The sequence below is a fragment of the Melitaea cinxia genome, chromosome 3 (assembly GCF_905220565.1).
Source record: "Melitaea cinxia chromosome 3, ilMelCinx1.1, whole genome shotgun sequence".
Taxonomy (NCBI): domain Eukaryota; kingdom Metazoa; phylum Arthropoda; class Insecta; order Lepidoptera; family Nymphalidae; genus Melitaea; species Melitaea cinxia.
In genome coordinates, this window is record NC_059396.1 from 891,306 (window position 1) to 913,093 (window position 21,788).

The 21,788-nt window shown below is 40.4% G+C and overlaps 2 protein-coding genes across 2 annotated transcripts; one reads left to right on the top strand and one right to left on the bottom strand.

Annotated features, from left to right (window-relative positions):
* Positions 1 to 399: 399 nt before the first annotated feature.
* Positions 400 to 16,352, bottom strand: LOC123668747 (mitochondrial uncoupling protein Bmcp). The gene is made up of 6 exons (XM_045602445.1): positions 16,289 to 16,352; positions 16,039 to 16,186; positions 12,823 to 13,027; positions 5,879 to 6,136; positions 2,116 to 2,205; positions 400 to 519 (listed from the first exon to the last, which is right to left on the bottom strand). Exons 1-6 carry the CDS (start codon positions 16,350 to 16,352, stop codon positions 400 to 402), a joined length of 885 nt encoding a protein of 294 aa, XP_045458401.1.
* Positions 16,353 to 19,470: 3,118 nt separating this feature from the next.
* LOC123669268 (proteolipid protein 2-like) lies at positions 19,471 to 21,330 on the top strand. The gene is made up of 3 exons (XM_045602880.1): positions 19,471 to 19,593; positions 19,945 to 20,205; positions 20,614 to 21,330. The coding sequence occupies exons 1-3, from the start codon at positions 19,471 to 19,473 to the stop codon at positions 20,698 to 20,700; spliced, it is 471 nt and encodes a 156-aa protein (XP_045458836.1). The 3' UTR covers positions 20,701 to 21,330.
* The last annotated feature ends 458 nt before the right edge of the window (positions 21,331 to 21,788 follow it).

The window sequence follows — 21,788 nt, forward strand, 5'->3', positions numbered from 1 at the left end:
ATTTAGAATAGATTAATGCATGAAAAATTCTATTCATCATACTTTATTAACTAAGGTAAGGACTCAGCAGGAAATTTCCTGCACAAAATATGAAGCAGCCCGAGTGGGGAAGTACGTCGACCTTACAGAAGATCACAACTAAATAACACTTTCTTCAAGCAGTATTGTGTTCCTGTTGGTGAGTAAGGTGACCAGAGCTCCTGGGGGGATTGGGGGATTGGGTCGGCAACGCGCTTGCGATGCTTCTGGTGTTGCAGGCGTCTATAAGCTACGGTAATCGCTCACCATCAGGTGAGCCGTGCTCTTATGGGCCGTCCTAGTCATACATTATACTCGCCTTATATACAAAATGCCCGCGAGGCCAGCCTCGCACATGTGCTATGTGTGTAGTCTATGGGTTCAGTAGAACTGCTTGAGCTGCTCGTAGGTGATGAAGAAGATAATGTTCCAGGGCCCCATCCTCAGCCACGTGGGCACGAAGCCCTTGTACAGCGCCGGGAAACCTTCGTTGCGAACCGTCTGCAATTCAAATAGGCCTTCGTTATTGCAAAGTTTCAATACAACGATAATATCATTATGATTGATATTTAGAAAATACTATAAAATTGAGAAAATATAATCGTGAACTGATTATATGCTTTAGCTATTAAATTCGGTTCAACACAAACTTTAAAAGTTACATTCTGGCAATTATAAATTCATTTGTGGGATTTTATTATACATTCGAATACCATAACCCAGAAAGTAGACGTTTACTTTGCGCTCTTTCTCGTGTTTACACTGCGATTATAGCTATTTATACCAAAACAGTCGATATTTTTATATATATACATAATATAACCTTATAGATATAACATCATCATTACGGCCTTTACAGTCCACTACTGGACATAGGCCAACCATAACTCGTGTGTGTTGCCCATAGTCACCACGCTGGGCAGGCGGGTTGGTGACCGCAGGGCTGGCTTTGTCGCACCGAAGACGCTGCTGCCCGTCTTCGGCCTGTATATTTCAAAGCCAGCAGTTGGATGGTTATCCCGCCATCGGTCGGCTTTTCAAGTTCCAAGGTGGTAGCGGAATTATGTTATCCCTTAGTCGCCTCTTACGACACCCACGGGAAGAGAGGGGGTGGCTATATTCTTTAACGCCGTAACCACACAGCATTAATCGTAACCATAGCAGCAGCTATTATTGATATTATAGCGTAAAAAAAATTACGCCAATATCACTTCCACATTCTATCTACTAAGCTCAATCGCCTCCTTAAAACTAAAATGCTCATCAAATTGCAGATATTGTAGTTGCAGTCATATAACATATCCTTATGAAAAACAACTCGAAAAATTATAAATAGCCTTTTTTGCAACATAAATACAATCTCAATATCTGTATCCTACAGTAACAGACCGTAAGAAACTACACTATGGAAATAGCTAAATTATATAACAACAGCGCAGTAGCAACATCAGTCAGTTGACGAACTTTTTTAACTGCAAATGCTACGAAGCTGTCTACCGTTCAAGGATGACAAATGAGAATTTCACTGAAGTTTCGAATCCAAAATTACCCCTAAGAAAACTGTAGCGTTACTACTAAAACTCTCGTTGTTAGTGTCTAATAATTCGGATGCCTAACAATGGACAACGCAAATACAACGCTTTTGGTTTTCTTGGAGTTCAATATCAAGTTGTTTGTTTTAATCCAATTTTGTATTCGCGATAAGGAATTGTTGACGTCGTCATGATTTACTCTTTTCCCATTAAATTTAAAAATAAGCGATGTATCATCAACAAATAACAACACTATATCACAAATATTCTTAACATAAAATAGTAGATCATTTTTGTATATGAAAAAAAGAAAAGGACCTAGAATTTATCCCTGTGGAACTCCCATTTCAGCACAGATCCAGAAGACTTTGTTCCGTTTATTGATACATGTTGAATTCTTTTAGCAAAATATGAAACAATGATATTAACAGCTTTACCAATAACACCGTAATGCTCAAATTTACTTAATGGATATTCGTATATATATTTATAAGCTATGGCTCTTACCACCAGGTGGGCCGTACGCTTGTTTGCTGACCTAGTCGCATATAAAAATGTTACTCACCCGCACAAAGCAATCTATCGTTCCTTTATAGATGTTATCGTTAGACTTAGCTACGCTGTCTTTCAATTTTTTCTGATTCATTAGCCGCGTCTGAAAGAGAAGAAATACCCTAAATTTAAAAATAATACTTTTAATATTACGAGTATGTTTGTTGTATCATTCAAATCTTTTGAGTTAAAATGATAGCTGAGACTACCCGTCATCTCTAATTAACCCTAAACATGGGCATAAATTAAAGTATTTATAATTAAGATATATTTTCTCCACTGCTTAAATTAACTTTGAGTTCGTTTCATCAATTAACTTTTCAAATAGTATAGGGATCGATGATCGGGATATTTGAATTTGTGCAAATATTTGTTTCCGGTTTGGATGTCTGTTTTTGTAGGTCTCTAAGTCTTCGGTCGGTTGTTATCATAAATAAGTGATAACGATCGTTACTCGCAGTACGGAGCAGCGAGTTGGATTAAGTCCTTCTCCTACATGGAGAAAGTGACCTATGTCCGGCAGTGGGATGTTACAGACTGAATGCGTACTGTATTTGTTCCTTTGGGTCTGACTCTTTCTCTCATATTAAGACGCGGAGACTTTACGTTTCATCGCGGTGAAATAGACTGGGCGCCGTTGAGTGTAGAGTTAAAAAACATACAAAATTCCCGCAGGGCCAGGGCAGCTCCACGGTACTCACCCTCACGACGTCGAGCGGCGTGCTGGCCACGGCGCTGCCCAGGCTGGCCAGCAGGCTGGACAGCAGGTGGTTGAGCGGCGCGTCGCCCAGCGCCGGCAGCAGGCGCCGCTTGCAGCCGTCGTAGGCCGGCAGCTCCACGGTACTCACCCTCACGACGTCGAGCGGCGTGCTGGCCACGGCGCTGCCCAGGCTGGCCAGCAGGCTGGACAGCAGGTGGTTGAGCGGCGCGTCGCCCAGCGCCGGCAGCAGGCGCCGCTTGCAGCCGTCGTAGGCCGGCAGCTCCACGGTACTCACCCTCACGACGTCGAGCGGCGTGCTGGCCACGGCGCTGCCCAGGCTGGCCAGCAGGCTGGACAGCAGGTGGTTGAGCGGCGCGTCGCCCAGCGCCGGCAGCAGGCGCCGCTTGCAGCCGTCGTAGGCCGGCAGCTCCACGGTACTCACCCTCACGACGTCGAGCGGCGTGCTGGCCACGGCGCTGCCCAGGCTGGCCAGCAGGCTGGACAGCAGGTGGTTGAGCGGCGCGTCGCCCAGCGCCGGCAGCAGGCGCCGCTTGCAGCCGTCGTAGGCCGGCAGCTCCACGGTACTCACCCTCACGACGTCGAGCGGCGTGCTGGCCACGGCGCTGCCCAGGCTGGACAGCAGGTGGTTGAGCGGCGCGTCGCCCAGCGCCGGCAGCAGGCGCCGCTTGCAGCCGTCGTAGGCCGGCAGCTCCACGGTACTCACCCTCACGACGTCGAGCGGCGTGCTGGCCACGGCGCTGCCCAGGCTGGCCAGCAGGCTGGACAGCAGGTGGTTGAGCGGCGCGTCGCCCAGCGCCGGCAGCAGGCGCCGCTTGCAGCCGTCGTAGGCCGGCAGCTCCACGGTACTCACCCTCACGACGTCGAGCGGCGTGCTGGCCACGGCGCTGCCCAGGCTGGCCAGCAGGCTGGACAGCAGGTGGTTGAGCGGCGCGTCGCCCAGCGCCGGCAGCAGGCGCCGCTTGCAGCCGTCGTAGGCCGGCAGCTCCACGGTACTCACCCTCACGACGTCGAGCGGCGTGCTGGCCACGGCGCTGCCCAGGCTGGCCAGCAGGCTGGACAGCAGGTGGTTGAGCGGCGCGTCGCCCAGCGCCGGCAGCAGGCGCCGCTTGCAGCCGTCGTAGGCCGGCAGCTCCACGGTACTCACCCTCACGACGTCGAGCGGCGTGCTGGCCACGGCGCTGCCCAGGCTGGCCAGCAGGCTGGACAGCAGGTGGTTGAGCGGCGCGTCGCCCAGCGCCGGCAGCAGGCGCCGCTTGCAGCCGTCGTAGGCCGGCAGCTCCACGGTACTCACCCTCACGACGTCGAGCGGCGTGCTGGCCACGGCGCTGCCCAGGCTGGCCAGCAGGCTGGACAGCAGGTGGTTGAGCGGCGCGTCGCCCAGCGCCGGCAGCAGGCGCCGCTTGCAGCCGTCGTAGGCCGGCAGCTCCACGGTACTCACCCTCACGACGTCGAGCGGCGTGCTGGCCACGGCGCTGCCCAGGCTGGCCAGCAGGCTGGACAGCAGGTGGTTGAGCGGCGCGTCGCCCAGCGCCGGCAGCAGGCGCCGCTTGCAGCCGTCGTAGGCCGGCAGCTCCACGGTACTCACCCTCACGACGTCGAGCGGCGTGCTGGCCACGGCGCTGCCCAGGCTGGCCAGCAGGCTGGACAGCAGGTGGTTGAGCGGCGCGTCGCCCAGCGCCGGCAGCAGGCGCCGCTTGCAGCCGTCGTAGGCCGGCAGCTCCACGGTACTCACCCTCACGACGTCGAGCGGCGTGCTGGCCACGGCGCTGCCCAGGCTGGCCAGCAGGCTGGACAGCAGGTGGTTGAGCGGCGCGTCGCCCAGCGCCGGCAGCAGGCGCCGCTTGCAGCCGTCGTAGGCCGGCAGCTCCACGGTACTCACCCTCACGACGTCGAGCGGCGTGCTGGCCACGGCGCTGCCCAGGCTGGCCAGCAGGCTGGACAGCAGGTGGTTGAGCGGCGCGTCGCCCAGCGCCGGCAGCAGGCGCCGCTTGCAGCCGTCGTAGGCCGGCAGCTCCACGGTACTCACCCTCACGACGTCGAGCGGCGTGCTGGCCACGGCGCTGCCCAGGCTGGCCAGCAGGCTGGACAGCAGGTGGTTGAGCGGCGCGTCGCCCAGCGCCGGCAGCAGGCGCCGCTTGCAGCCGTCGTAGGCCGGCAGCTCCACGGTACTCACCCTCACGACGTCGAGCGGCGTGCTGGCCACGGCGCTGCCCAGGCTGGCCAGCAGGCTGGACAGCAGGTGGTTGAGCGGCGCGTCGCCCAGCGCCGGCAGCAGGCGCCGCTTGCAGCCGTCGTAGGCCGGCAGCTCCACGGTACTCACCCTCACGACGTCGAGCGGCGTGCTGGCCACGGCGCTGCCCAGGCTGGCCAGCAGGCTGGACAGCAGGTGGTTGAGCGGCGCGTCGCCCAGCGCCGGCAGCAGGCGCCGCTTGCAGCCGTCGTAGGCCGGCAGCTCCACGGTACTCACCCTCACGACGTCGAGCGGCGTGCTGGCCACGGCGCTGCCCAGGCTGGCCAGCAGGCTGGACAGCAGGTGGTTGAGCGGCGCGTCGCCCAGCGCCGGCAGCAGGCGCCGCTTGCAGCCGTCGTAGGCCGGCAGCTCCACGGTACTCACCCTCACGACGTCGAGCGGCGTGCTGGCCACGGCGCTGCCCAGGCTGGCCAGCAGGCTGGACAGCAGGTGGTTGAGCGGCGCGTCGCCCAGCGCCGGCAGCAGGCGCCGCTTGCAGCCGTCGTAGGCCGGCAGCTCCACGGTACTCACCCTCACGACGTCGAGCGGCGTGCTGGCCACGGCGCTGCCCAGGCTGGCCAGCAGGCTGGACAGCAGGTGGTTGAGCGGCGCGTCGCCCAGCGCCGGCAGCAGGCGCCGCTTGCAGCCGTCGTAGGCCGGCAGCTCCACGGTACTCACCCTCACGACGTCGAGCGGCGTGCTGGCCACGGCGCTGCCCAGGCTGGCCAGCAGGCTGGACAGCAGGTGGTTGAGCGGCGCGTCGCCCAGCGCCGGCAGCAGGCGCCGCTTGCAGCCGTCGTAGGCCGGCAGCTCCACGGTACTCACCCTCACGACGTCGAGCGGCGTGCTGGCCACGGCGCTGCCCAGGCTGGCCAGCAGGCTGGACAGCAGGTGGTTGAGCGGCGCGTCGCCCAGCGCCGGCAGCAGGCGCCGCTTGCAGCCGTCGTAGGCCGGCAGCTCCACGGCGGCGATGAGCGCGGCGCGCTGCGCGGTGGGCGCGGCGCCGCGCCACAGCCCGCGCACGCCCTCCACCGCCCACATCTCCGCGAAGCAGCGGACCAGGTTGCGTTTCTCGTCACCGACCTGACCCAAACCGTTTTCTTTCAATAAATAGATAAAAGAAAAATTGAAATAGTTTATTTAGAACAGCTTGGATCCATAGAAGTATAATAGCTATATAAAAACTTATAGCTATGTCAGTAGTTTCATTAATTATCAATGATTTAAAACGAAGCAATCCTCCTGACAATATTGCCGATCAGCGAACAGTCCCTACTGTTAATAATCTCACTCAGCACTGCGGCCGCTGCCACACACTCTATTGAGTAATAAAATGATATTTCTTCACCAGTACGATTCCAGAACTACCGTAATTCTCGTTAAGTCGTCAGGCATATAAGAATGCGATACACATACATTAAATAATAATGCTAGAATTCTAGGTGAATGCACACCTGCATATTTTAAGTGCTTTTAAACACTAAGTAAACTAATCCCTAAACAAGTTTGCAAATCACTTTACACTGTGACGACATCTATCGCGCAACATACTAACTACGTAATTAGAAAAAAACTGACGTATGCTACATCGCGCTATCAGTTTTCAGAGCGATTGTGTATATATACAAGAACCCGACAACGGTGTTGCCGTTTTAGCCATTTTGTGGCTAGATCTAGCGGATTTTCAACGGTTTTAGCCAAAAAACAATCCATTAATTTTTAGCCAACAAAATCTAACTACTTCTGGCTGCTTTTCAGATTGTTACTGCATACGTATTTTTATTACTATAAAAAGTCCACCGACTAATACATACCACCATACGGTACCAATACTACAAAACTAAAATACATAGTTAATTTTAGGCAGCACCAATAATGTCCGCATTATGACAGGAGGATTCCCGAATGAATGTTCATCTTTAACGTAATTTAGGTTTGATCGAATGAAAATGGACCGTACTGCTATTGCTGTCGAGCCTAGTTTGTTTTGCATAACATTAATACTACTCATGTCAAAATGTCATACGGAGCGTAATGTTGTTATTGTTTACGCATAGGCATTTTTTTTAAATTAAAGCGTGTGAAACTGCGGGGCTCAGCTAGTATATTATAGTTAGTAATTCAAAGTAAAGTAAAGTCGTCGTAGTTTTTTTAGGTGTATTTCAAAACGAATTCAAGTTCCAATTAAGCATCAGCACAATTTAGCATTGTGCTACACTGAGTCACATTATGCTCTGTAATTGGAAAACTCATACTTTAGCCACTTCTAGCGGAATTTCGAAAGTGATTTATTTACAAAAGTGGCAATTTTTTCTTTGATGTAGGCACAAACTAAATTGTCCTAACGGCAACACTGCCCGACAACAACCGTCGGGGCGTTAGCCCACCAGACACAACACCCGTCTGGTCGGAGGATCCTCCCTTTTCAGTAATAGACGAGAAATTCAACACCACGTTTCCTTCTCACACTCCCAAACTGGTGACCCCGACGTGATTCTTCACACTTCTCCAAAACACTATTCACGTAACCTACAACCAGGTCCAACATTGGCCTGATTTGTGGATTTCCAAAACTTTTTAAAATCGTGTTTAGAATGATAAGAAGCCAATTTCTTTATTTTTAATTGTGCCTGACGATTTTGGCACCACTTAACTATTCTGGTCTACTTTTGAAAATACGCCGGCTCGTGGTAAACACCATCTCATCAAACACAAAACCCTGCTTCGGTCGACCGTACCAAACCCACAACATGAATTTGGACCTAGTCTCCCTGTGTGCTGCACTAACATGCTTATTCCACCCCATTTAGACATTTTTTTTTATGGTTACAAATATTTTCTTTCCTGAAAACAATGACACAACATTTTCACACAACTTATCTGTAACATTCCAATGACGCACATCGCCACTAAAACTACAGCTCTACACTTTAAAAATTCAGATAAAGAATCTATAAACTTTAAATTATCTATTACAAATAAATAAATTTGGAGTGTCTGTTTGTAATATTAAAATAACCGCTTTTTACTAAATGCATATGGATGTATACAAGGTACCTACACATATTTTTTTTTACAATTTTTGTCTGTCTGTCTGTTTGTTTGTTCGGGGTATTCTCTGAAACGGCTGGACCGATTTTGACGGGACTTTCACTGGCAGATAGTTGACGTAATAAGAAGTAACATAGGCTACTTTTGTTTTTGAAATTTTGTGATTTTATAACTCTGCGAACTGAACAATAACTTTTTGTTAAATTCCACGCGGACGAAGTCGCGCGCACAGCTATAGTTGTTACATAATTCTGTATAATGAATTATCTTTTAATCGCTTCTATATCCACATTATACCTTACTAGCTTTTTCCCGCGGCTTCGGTCGCATTGAACTTTTTTTAATAAAAAGTATACTATGTTAACTTCTAGTACTTCCAAGAATATGTGTACAAAGTTTCATGATGATCGGTTAAGAAGTTTTAGCGCGAAAGCGTAACAAACAAACTTACATTCACATTTATAAAATTAAGTAGGGATTGCATGTTCCATTTTTAACCGACTTCCAAAAAAGGAGGAGGTTCTCAATTCGACTGTATTTTTTTTTATGTATGTTACATCAGAACTTCTGACCGGGTAGACCGATTTCGACAAATTTTGTTTTAATCGAAAGGTGGTGTGTGCCAATTGGTCCCATTTAAATTTATTTGAGATCTAACAACTACTTTTCGAGTTATATCTAATAATGCGTTTTTACTTGACGCTTTTTTCGTCGACCTACATTGTATTATACCGCATAACTTTCTACTGGATGTACCGATTTTGATAATTCTTTTTTTGTTGGAAAGGGGATATCCCTAGTTTGGTACCATGATAAGGAAACCAGGATCTGATGATGGGATCCCAGAGAAATCGAGGGAAACTCTCGAAAATCCGCAATAACTTTTTACTGGGTGTACCGATTTTGATAATTTTTAATTTAATCGAAAGCTGATGTTTATCATGTGGTCACATATAAATTTTATCGAGATCTGATAACTACTTTTTGAGTAATCTTTGATAACGCGTAGTTGCTTGACTATTTTTTCGTCGATCTACGTTGTATTACTTGTCGATGTAATTGAAGTCGGTTTTTTTTTTCGTTTGCGAGCAAACACAATTATTAACAACAAATGATTGTTCATTTCTTCAAAATTGTACTGATCTTAATTAATCATTCTAATTTTAATTCAAAATTTAAGTTACCACCGATTCGGAATTTAGATTCTGCAGATAAGAATGAACAAGAAACTCCACAGCAAATGATATCATAACGCTTGTGCAGTTATGTCATATTTCTCTGTTACCTCATAACTTTTTACTTGATGAACTGATTTTATAGATTACTTTTCATTCGAAAGGTGTCATGTAAATTTGAGAGTGATCTTGTGTATAGTTGAGTCACGTTCAACCTTCCAAAGTTAAAAATGAAATTTGATAAGAATTCACAATAGCGCAGTAATATCCCTAACATTAGCTGTATTTCCTTAAAAGTAAAAAAATAAATAAAAAAATAGCAAAATAGCGTAAAGTTAAAATGTATTTATATTTAAGCAAAATTGTATCCAATCTTGTGAATATTAACGAGATTAAATCGTCGTCACAAATTGTCAGTATAATTTTATTCACAAACAATATACGATTTAATTACACAAGTAAAATGTACCAAACGGCCTATGGGCTTATCAGAGACGAATCAAATCATAATACCCTAAATCCTAACACTTAAATATTAGCTACAGATAACATGGAAAGATATTAAATTTACTGCGAAAAATAATTTTTTTTTCTGAATTATTTTTTAGTACAAAGACGCTAAACGAAATACTTTCCTATATTCGTCGTCAATCGTTATCATTTCCAGATACTTTGGCATTGTTCCGGCCATCGTCATGGATACACTCAATGATGACCATGAAAATTTAAAAGTTATATATTATACTATTAGACTACGCTTATTCTAAATGAAATATAATTTAGATCAATAATATATATATACAAATAAATAATATTGGATTGTCTGTTTGTTATATTAAAATAACCGCTTTTAACTAAATTCATACGTATGTATATACGGTACATATACCAAAATAACATTTTTTTTTGACTGATTTTGACGGGACCTTCACTGGCAGATAGCTGATGTAATAAGTAAGTAACTTAGGCTACTTTTTTTATAACTGCGGACTAAAAATAACTATTTTGTTAAATTCCAAACGTACGAAGTCGCGGGCACAGCTAGTGTATATACAAATGAATGACTGAAATGTCGACAAAATCTTCGAACAACTAACTGCACCAAATTGGAAAATTCTTCTTTCTGCGTTCGTTGTTGTTAGGACTTGCCAGTTTGTATTAAAATTAGAACAAATAATAGTAGTAAGTTCGCCGGAACTAGTAATAAATATGGTCATTTCATGATAGACAACATAACACAATTCGCGTTCATCCAATCCATCTATTTTTCGAAGAGAGATCGAAAGATAGAAAACTTGGCACAATCGACAAGCTGAACAATCGTAACACACTTCGCGTTCATCCAATCCATCTATTTTTCTATTTTTCGAAAAGAGATCGAAAGATAGAAAACTTGGCTCAATCATCCACGTCGTTGCTGACAAATATTTACGTGCCTTACATAACACGATGCATAATATATTATGGTAAAAAAAAATATAGACTTAAAATAGACTGCCGAATCAAATAAATAATTTCAAAAATTTGTAGGTCCTGAATTTGTACGCAATGGGATATCCCACGACGAACTTTTAAGACTCTATTGTTGATCACAGCAGCCTTTCGCAGTCCACTACTGGACATAGGCCTCCACAAATTCACGCCGAAAAATGTGCGTGCATTTTGCCCATAGTCACCACGCTGGGCAGGCGGGTTGGTGACCGCAGGGCTGACTTTGTCGCATCGAAGACGCTGCTGCCCGTCTTCGGCCTGTGTATTTCAAAGCCAGTAGTTGGATGGTTATCCCGCCAACGGTCGGCTTTTTAAGTTCTAAGGTAGTAGTGGAACTGTGTTACCCCTTAATCGCCTCTACGACACCCACGGGAAGAGAGGGGGTGGCTATATTCTTTAATGCCGTAACCACACAGCATTAACCGTAACCATAGCAACAGCTATTGTTGGTAATATAGCCTAAAAAAACGCCGATACTACTTCCACGTTCGATCTACTAAGCTCAATCGCCTCCTTAAAACTAAAATGCTCATCAAATTGCAGATATTTAAACTATGTTAACTAAACATTTAATGAAAATGACATCACCACACAAAAGCGCAACTCATTTACATAAAACAATGGTCTGTTTATAAACGAATTATTTACGTAATTCCTTCTCAGTTGATTTGTGATTGATTATTTAATTCAGCCTGTAACATCCTGTTGCTAGGCATAGGCCTATTTGTACAAGTCTGAAGGTTTTTATGCGACAGCTATTACGTAGCTATTATATTACCGTAGCTACCGTATTTAGTCGATAAATGCGAATCGTTCATGTGTAACTAAGCGATTTTCGGCAATTTATTAACGCCGTGACCTTCGAGGCCTCGATAAACAAATGTCGGAACTGTCGATCAGTAAATAAGTGTACGAAAATTACATGAACATTTCGACAATTTCCATTATATAGGTAATACAAGTATATCTCTCACTGACCCTGGCTTAAAAGGAGGCTTTTAAGAAAATCCTGCAGACTCCAAAACTCCAACCATCTACTGCTTTAATCATCAGTCATAACCTTCATCGCCTAGATAAACAAATGTCGTAATTGTCGATCAATACATTAAAAGTGTACGAAAATTATGAGAACTAGACATTCTGTATATAAAATGTCTAAAACTTACATTGTTTTAGCAAGCTTTGGCTATCCATGAGACCAAATTCTAATTTACATTTGAAAATTATTCCACATAACTGCGGCCGCAGATTAATTGAAGATCCTCATTACTATACGATTTATAATCGGAAAATTTATGATCTAGTATAATTTTTGCTATATATGGGGTGGGGGGGGGGTGCTATTTCCTACTATTTTTTTTTTTACATCACTAGGTCGGCAAACAAGCATACGACTCACCTAATGGTAAGAGATTACCGCAGCCTATAGACGCCGGCAACACCAGAACCATCGCAAGCGCGTTGCCGACCCAATTCGCAATCCCCTCCAGGAGCTCTGGTCACCTTACTCACCAACAGGAACACAACACTGCTTGAAAGCAGTATTATTTAGCTGTGATCTTCTGTAAGGTCGAGGTACTACCCCAGTCGGGCTGCTCCATATTTTGAGCCGGAAATTCCTGCTGTGCCCTACCTCAGTTAAGGCCTAGTGAGCTATATGACATATCTTTTTACCACCACTAGAACTATCAAGTAATAATGAAACGTAAGAACTTTTCGGGATTGCAATGCGTTATCACACCGCATAATAAGTAAAACAATTCCATTGTTTACTATGGTGGGTAAGGTTATCAGCTCTTAGGGATACGTTGTTAGAGTCGGCAACACTTGTGATGCATCTGATGTTGCAGATATCCATAGGCTACAGTATTTGCTTACTATCTAGACGACCGTATAGTCATTTGATATATTTGTGGCACACATTACGATTGTACTTGGTATGAATATAGTTTACGATCTGGATTAACACGGGCTAATTTTTGACCGATATTCCTAAGAAGACACAATTCAAATGAAACCTTACAACCTTCTAAGCTGTGAAGTCAATCTTACCTGCATCCGAACCTTGAGCACGTCGGTAGGGTTAGCGATGGCACTGGACAGGCCTCCAGCAAAGGCCGCGCAGAACGTATTGGTGGGCAGATGTTCCTTAGAGCCACCGTCGGCTCGCCTCTTCGCCAGCGCATTCTTCAACGAGTAGTATGTTCCGAACTTGATCGTACCATACGTGGCTTGACGGAGCACGGCCGGCCAGATCCTGACCCGCGAATTAGAAAGAAAAACTTTTTGAAATGAACTGAAAACAGCCTGTAATATTCAGCTACTGGACAAAAGGCTCCTCCCCGTATATGTTCATTATTCACACACGCACGTGCACACGACACATGCAGATTCACACAGGCATGCAAACGCACACAATCGTCTTTTCAAATGGCAGGTAAATAAATACGTCATATATTATATAAGACGGGCATTTTATCACAATTTGGCGAAATCATATCCATCCCGTGAGTACAACTATCGTTATCAGACTGCGCTTGAGATACCCCGACCGAGTCAGACGTCTATACATGCTCTTCGACGGTGGGGACTCTCACAATGAAATTTCATTAAATTCTTTAAGTTACAAATTAAGTTTTTATTAAGTTATGTAGCTGTGCAACAAAAAACAGACAATAATTCTAACAATCCTTATTTTGGGTGGTGGATAAAGGTCCAATTAATATTTTTGTCTCATATATCTTCAATGTATAGACAACGATACCTTACATTTTTATTATATGTATTGATTAAAAATTGTTTATATTCGTATAACATATATCAATTATCAATACAATAAAATGTAAATGTAATATGTTTGTGCACTCTAATCTCAGACACAGCTTATCCTATTTAGATGCGGTTTTCACTAATATAAAGTTTCATCTTAAATCGGTTCATAAATAAGAGTTATGACAATAGAGTACTTTCGATAGTGAAAAATAAATTATAAAATTTAATAAAAATTAAAATTTATGTAAAAATACACTTAAATATTCTGATTTGGAATCATAAAAGCACATTATTGTTTTAATATATTGAAATTAAAAGTCGTATATTTTAATCTGTCTATCACGTGACCCGCCATCGTATGACGTCATACGGACAATAACAAAAACAAAGTTCTGTCAGAGCTGTAAACAGCTAGGTACATATTATCTATCAACTTTAACTTCAAGGAGTAATACTTGCGCTCTTTCGTTAGTGCATTTCATTTGTAGCTATTTATTTATTAAAATGCAAAAAGGTTTTGTAAAAGCAGATAGTAAGAATCGGCCAAAAATTGATTCAATGATGGTTGCAAAGTTTTTTGTGTGTAACTCAGACTTCTGTTCTGTCGAATTTCGGAATGTTAAAACATCTGTGTAACTATTACTTGTTATATTATACTGTTTTTTTTTTTTTATGTAGGTATACCTAATTTGAAAAATAATGTTAGAAAGTGTTAGGTTATGTTTTATTCCTTATGTTACTGCCAAATTAAGACTTAATAGTCTTTTTTTTTAATGCTACTATTTGTACAGATAGACACTACACACCAACGATAGCTATTATAATTCTTTATTTTACACAAAAACACCAAATATTTGTAGCTGTTAATGTTGAACGACAAAGAGTATATGTATAAGGTATTGAACTTTTGACGTATTGAACGAGTTCAGTCTTACATACGTCATACACGATTTTTGTTACTAACCATATTACGTCACCAGAATGGCTGATAGCGTTTTCGCGGAAATAAAAAAGTTTTAAAATCTAATTTAATTTTATGGCTTGAAAGCGTGTTTATTTTGCCGAACTATATTTTTTTTGTGGTTTTTTATTGGAAAATCAACATTTTGAAGTATTTTTTCTAACATAGTGGAATACCCTATTTAAATTATCTCGTTTGAACATGTAAATACCCAAATGATGGCGTTTTTAATCCTAAATAAACCAAAACGATATATCCAAAAAATACTGTCCAGACACTATTCCACACGGACGAAGTAGAAGGCACAGCTTGTGTGTAATATAATCTCATATTACATTTGTTACGTTTGTTGTTTAATAGATAATAACTACAAACGTAAAACACAGATAAATTGTTTACGTATGTTCCATATAATTACAATCGACTGTCTGCGTGAGTATTGAGGAAAACTAATCTTGAGATGATGAAATGTCCAGATAAGACTTAAGAATAATAGTGTAGTACAAAATTATAAACAATACAAAATATTATCGATGTTTCATCATTCCGAACATAGTTTACATATAGTTGTTTTATTTTGTTTTTTAATTTCAATTAAGACCAGTTTCAACAGTTGTAGATAACACTATTTACTAAATGACAGTATCCAATAAATAAAAAGTTTTTGATATATTATTCTTTTTTACCATCTAATTCCAACTATATTTATGAGATATTTCTATTTACAAATATGAATTTATTAATTGAGGAAAACGAAACAGGTAATAAATAAACGCTTCACACCCAACGCGCCCCCAGTAGGATTTTCTCCTGTACTGGGGGTCCAGAAACACACACAACATACATGCACAAACGCTGCGACCACGACAAACATCTATATGGCCAATACAAATATCTGTTGTGAGCGGGGATCAAACCCGCGACCGCCAGCACGACAGTCAGTACTGTGACCGCTGCGCCAACGCGTCGTTATTCGTCGTGTCAGTATTAATATCTTATTCTACTTGCTGGGTATTCATAACTTATTTGCAGGATACTTTATGCGGACGGGTGAAAGAAGCCCTTAGTAATTTTATCTGTCATCTTAATAATAAGCAATAAAATTCACTTAAACATGCAGGGATCGAATCCACAACCGCCAGCGCAACAATCACAAGCCAACCCAATGCGGTGTCAGAATGGGATAGTATGTACTGTTAAAATTGTTATATATAAATATAATATATTACATTATTTATTTACAGTCAAAATCTGATATATTCTAAATTAGACGGTTCCTGGCTATGCTGATATATGTCACCTAGAGGTTCTAGCGTCCATTGGCTATTGTGACAATTTACCATCATGAGGATCGTATTGATCGATTGTGGCAGTGCATAAACTTTTATGACTAATGTTTCACTATGTATTTTCTGCCTAAAATATGTATATTTTTTTTTAATTTATTATAAAACTAACTTTGCTTTAATAATTCTACTTTGATTCTCACATATTATATGCAGAATATGACAAATGCAATTGGCATAGAATCTTACCCACAATATAACGCTTTAATGCCTTCCTGCTGTGAAGTCTTAACAAAGCAGTCCACCATCCCCGTGTACCGCAGCTCCACATGACGAGGATCTATCTTCTGACCCTGGATCTGAAGCCGGGTTTTGGTTGTATCAATTGGGAACGTACCTAGTACCAATATATTCTGTATTACTCCATTATATAAAAGTATTTAAGTCTGTTATAGGGCTATTTTTTTTAATAATAAAGGAGGTTAGGATATAAACTAACCGAATTCGGCAACGATTGACGCGAGCCCGCCATAAATAAATGGTCGCCAGTCCCGATCTCCCATCACATGCAAAAATTACTAGCACGGAACAATACTAGGACCGGCGCGAAAACTTCGCCAACCCTAGACTTATTTCAAATAATATGAAGAGTAGTAACTTCAATGATCCCACACAACTGCACTTAATATCTTTCACGAATTACCTATATTTACTATTATTTTAATTCTCTATTTCCAAACTAAGTGCCCAAATCGCTTCGAACAAGTCTGGTAACTGTCATCAACTGTCAGATCTTACTTCTTACTGATTAAGGCTATGTTCCGATATGCACTGCGACCACTGTACAGTTTGACGCCAATTTAGTATACTGTGAAGCTGTTCCTTTATAGCCAGTTATAGTGGTTACTATTTAAAACGGAACGCAATTCCATATACTGTCAGCCGCATTTTTTGACGCAGCATCCAAATTTCAAATAAGTGTATTAAACAGTTTTCTAGTTCATTAAAAAAAACTGTTGTTGGAGTACTATCAATCAAAAGAATATGTTTTTTATTACTTAACTTATATCAACCTTGTGTATAAGTTAATAGACAGAGACTATGTTTATTCCGTTTTTTGGAAGAGTCCTATTTGGTAAACAAACCGCTGTCAATCGTAATTCACGCTTTTTACGCATTTATCACTCACTTTTACAACACATTCGCTTAAGGACATTAATTTGTAAAACTCCATTTACTATTTATTTAACTAAAAACAAATATCAATTTATCATTTTAAAAAACACATAAAAACTACTAAAATACGAATTCCGAGAGTACAGATAACTAATATTTTCGAATATGACATTTCAATATCTTTTTTTAATAGGCAAATAGGGATGTGGTCAGAATATTTTTTGAGGTGAATGAGTATAAGTGAATGAACAGCATGAATGATAAAATAGGCCATGTTTTTTAACTATATTTTAAATTTTCACGAATTATAACTTGTTAAATAATATAACCGTAAAGCGATTTGTTATTAATTGTTTTTTTTTTGTTTTTTTTTTATGTTGAGCGCAAAAATGCTTACAAAATATTGCAAATGTCAATCATTTAAGGTAAAGTATTCATTGTAAAGGTTTTATTTTATATTATGAATATTTCTGAATATCTATTTCATCCTAAACATTTTTAACGCTATCCCATATAATATTAAAGTATACCACATAGAAACGGCATAAACATTTACTGTAGTTCCCAGGAAAAAATATTGAGACTTGGGATGAGACTTATTATTACCCAATGAGAGCTTCGTGGAGTACAATGTTAGTAGTCCCGTTTTGTAGATGTTAGAGAGGGTGTGCCGCCGGCGCCAGGTTTTTTATTCGTGGTAAATACAAATAATGTGACAATACTATTAATAGGGTCAACTTTTTTTTTAGACACAGGCGGCCCTATTTTGTTGTAAATTTTATTTTTGGCGTCTTTTTTACCGACTATTTCACATAAACGAAATATAAATTTGTATTCATAGTAAATACAAATAATGTGACAATAATATTAATAGGGTCGACTTTTTTTTTAGACACAGGCGGCCCTATTTTTTTGTAAATTTTATTTTTGGCGTCTTTTTTACAGACCATTTCACATAAACGAAATATAAATTTGTTGCCTTTTATGCTCGATGCTCGATTAATATAATTATTTTATATATATATACAAAAATATTCAATATTTTATTAGGTTTTGAAATAATTTTAGCGATATGTTAGCGTTAATATTTGAACATAAAATGAATTTTTTATTCGTCTATAGCTTATTAATATTGTTCATTCATTTGCTCTTTGTGTCACTTTACTATACTTACAATATTACTCTATTGTCTGTGGTCAGAAGTACGCCATATTTGTTTACTATTTAGGACTATTCCAAAAAAATAGAATATAGGGTAAAATTTTGGAGTTTTTTTTTTATTAGTGCTGTGTGGCTACGGCACTAAAGAATTTAGCCACTCCCTCTCTTCCCGTGAGTGTTGTAAGAGGCGACTAAGGGATAACAAGGTTCCACAACCATCTTGGAACTTAAGAAGCCGACCGATGGCGGGATAACCATCCAACTGCTGGCTTTGAAATACACAGGCCGAAGACGGGCAGCAGCGTCTTAGGTGCGACAGGGCCAGTACTGCAGTCACCAACCCGCCTGCCCAGCGTGGTGACTATGGGCAAAACACATGAGTTCACGTTATTTTTGACGTAAACTTGTGGAGGCCTATGTCCAGCAGTGGACTGTATAGGCTGTAATGATGACAATGGCAAATTTACCTGTCTTTGCACGATCGAAAATTTCCTGCGTAACTTTCAGCTCGTATTGAACATTTTTAACATAGTCTAATATGCTTATTTTTGCAATTCTTCCATTGTTTTATTAAATAATCTAAACTAATTGCATAACTTTTAATTTTATCATTAAACTGGAGGTATTGCTTAAAAGACGTTTGGCAGTTCGCACGCGGTTTTGACTGATCAAGCGATCAAAGTACTGCGAGTACCTTACCTCGAAAACGCCAGTGCTCGCAGTAGAATATAGCGACGATTTATAACGTCATATATTTCTTTAGGGTACTGCGACAGTATACTGGCAGACTATAACGGAACGAATTTTTCTATAGTGATAGGACCGTGTAGTGCTCGCAGTGCATATCGGAGCATACCCAATATGTCATAATTCCATACCATTTTGACATTAGTATTCCAAAATCCAAATGAATGAATGAAAAGTTTGTTGTTGATATTTTAGTTATTCTTGTTACGTTTTTAATCTGTATTTTTATCTCTATTGGTTAACTTGGTTATTTTTAATCAGCAGTTCATAATAATTTTATACTTTTATAGTACTCATAATATACCATAAATATTTTATAAAAATATATTTATTTGTAACCTACATTCACTACGTTGTTTACGAATACATTACAGAGCATATAAAGTTACAACTTGGTTACAACAGGAAAATCATTAGGAAATTAGTGTCTTGTAAATATTTTGTGGGTTTTTTAAATTTTAATATTGTTGACTAGAAACGAATTTCGCAAAACAAAATATACGTGCTTCGATCTGTTACAATCAAGTTTAGGATATAATTTAAAAATAACAGTGAAATTTACTTATATTTTCAAGAAAATAGATATATTAGTCCACAATGTTTGATCACTTTACCCAAAACCCTCCTGTGGCTGCTGAACCTCCACCTCCGCGGAAAGTCCTAAGGTTTGATAAGGGCTACTGGAAGACAATGCCGGGTATCTTAAAAATTGTGGAAGTGGTAAGTTTAAACAATGTTACTTAATTACCACATCGCCCTCTCTTAACTAGGTACATTTTAAACATTTTTGAATAGATAATGCAAATTAATACTATCTCAAGGCCAGAGTTTCTTATAATTAAGTTTCAAAATTACTGCTCATAAGTTTAAACGGTATTATTAAAAATTATTAAAAAAAAACAAACTGATAATTTTAAATTTTTATTATTTAATTTAAACTTAATTTGTGATTTAAGTATAATCCATAAATCAATTACAAATTAAAAGTTTTTACAACATTTAGTACATTTCACAAAGATATTTACACCAATTTAAATTTTTTTATTAAATATTATTAATTTTTCTTTAAAGGTCTCAAATATGGTTGGCTTTATATGTATAAAGATTTCTTTTGCGTGGTTGTCAGCAATCTTCTACAATATTTTATACTGGGTCGGGAATATCATAACGGTTTTCCTATTCCTAATGTATACATTTCACTTTGTGGAAAAATACGACCGATGGCCGTGGCATAAGTTTGAGTTCTTCTTCTGTTCGGCAATGTCCTTGGCTTATATTGGAACATCTATATTTGCAACAACATTAGGAGAAAGTGCAGGATACGCTGTTGGAGTAAGTTTTTTTAATATTATTATAAATGTGAATGTTTGAATGAATGTTTGTTACTCATTCAGGCCAAAATAAGCAAATAGATCTGGATAAAAATCGCCACAGATCTATTATGGTATTGAATAGTACAAGACCACTTTTGTCCTGGTTTTTTTTTTAATTTTTAAACTTCAGAACATTGTGTGCAATGGTATTACAACGAAAATATAATATGTTTAGAGAAAATTTGTCAACGTTAGCTTCAAAAAATTGATATTACATAAAAGTATTCATATACTTATTAAAATTATTCTAACTTTAATTAAAAACACTTTCACTTTACTTTAAAATATATTATTATTATCTTAATATAAAAACTAAATAGACATAATTTTTATTTTAATATTAACCTTTAATTGTTAATTTTTTCAGTTTTTCGGCTTATGTGCCATCATAGCATATGGTTTGGATGCATATTTAAAATATAAGGGATGGAGGAGAGGGCTGCCAGCTCAATGATACCTTATAAACTACATCTAAAAGGTTTTTTTTATAGAATTTTACATATTTTGACTTTTTAATCATATTGTAAGGTAATGCGTATCAAATACACATTATTCATATTTTAAACATAGAATAAGATAAAGTGGCCTTATCTTATGATGAACAGATGTACAAGAAACATACTGAATATTTTTTATAAATATATTCAAGTTATCTTAACTGTTATATAACTTCCAAGTATACTTACTGATATAGTAAAAGTAAAGCACATTTAAATTTAATTTTGAGCCAAATTAAAGTTAAGCATAATTCTTTTTTTTTTTTTTTCTTAAATGGTTTTGGTTTTGATCATCAGAATAAAACAGACAGAGGTAGATGTATTAATTTTGTAAAACTTTATTGCACAATTATGTAACTTGCGTTTAGCTAAAGGTAGACTTAACCTTCTGCAACTGAGGTGGTAGTCCATCGGACACCGCTGACTAAACAAAATGTCACCGTTCCTAAATATAGCATCATATAGTCCCGTCACATTTTGATTGCTGACTAAAATTAACATCAAACTCAACTCAGCTGCAGAAAGTTGAAACTTCTTCACCAGTCAACCTGTAGGTTTGCAAAGAATATATGTTAATTTGTTATTAAGAGTTATTTTTTTAACTAACCCACCATTTATACATTACTGTTATGTATTTATTAGGCATGGTCATATTAATTAAATTAGATTACTGCAAGGTAATATGGGAAATTAGTAGGTTAATTGTTGAGATCGTGACCTTTCTTGGACCTCACTTAATATTTATTTCATAAGCTATAATTTAAACTCTGCTTAGGGTAAAGACTACGTTAAAATTTGTAATAAATTTTGTATATTATATACGCAAGGTCTGTTTCACCGTTTCCCGTGAACCCTATTTGACAGATGTTGGTATCCGACAGATAAATGTTAGATGTGTTTTTCTTTTTCACCCTAGAATCCCACTATATTTTTTATGGCATATTTCTATTTCCAATTTTGAATTTATAATTGAGGCGAAACAGTCTCTTTTGCCTATTCTACCTTCTGCTGTTAGTCTATTCGTAACTTATCAACAGGATAAAAT

What these genes read in the sequence shown, in the direction of transcription:
- LOC123668747 (XM_045602445.1), bottom strand. Translation starts at nt 16,352, where the DNA reads ATGGGAGATCGGGACTGGCGACCATTTATTTATGGCGGGCTCGCGTCA. An exon ending in TGCTCAAGGTTCGGATGCAG is followed by an intron (nt 6,137 to 12,822) that starts GTAAGATTGACT and finishes GGTTTGGGTCAG; the next exon opens with GTCGGTGACGAGAAACGCAA. An exon ending in CGCCGCTCGACGTCGTGAGG is followed by an intron (nt 2,206 to 5,878) that starts GTGAGTACCGTG and finishes CTTCTCTTTCAG; the next exon opens with ACGCGGCTAATGAATCAGAA.
- LOC123669268 (XM_045602880.1), top strand. Translation starts at nt 19,471, where the DNA reads ATGTTTGATCACTTTACCCAAAACCCTCCTGTGGCTGCTGAACCTCCA. An exon ending in TCTTAAAAATTGTGGAAGTG is followed by an intron (nt 19,594 to 19,944) that starts GTAAGTTTAAAC and finishes TTTTCTTTAAAG; the next exon opens with GTCTCAAATATGGTTGGCTT. An exon ending in GTGCAGGATACGCTGTTGGA is followed by an intron (nt 20,206 to 20,613) that starts GTAAGTTTTTTT and finishes TAATTTTTTCAG; the next exon opens with TTTTTCGGCTTATGTGCCAT.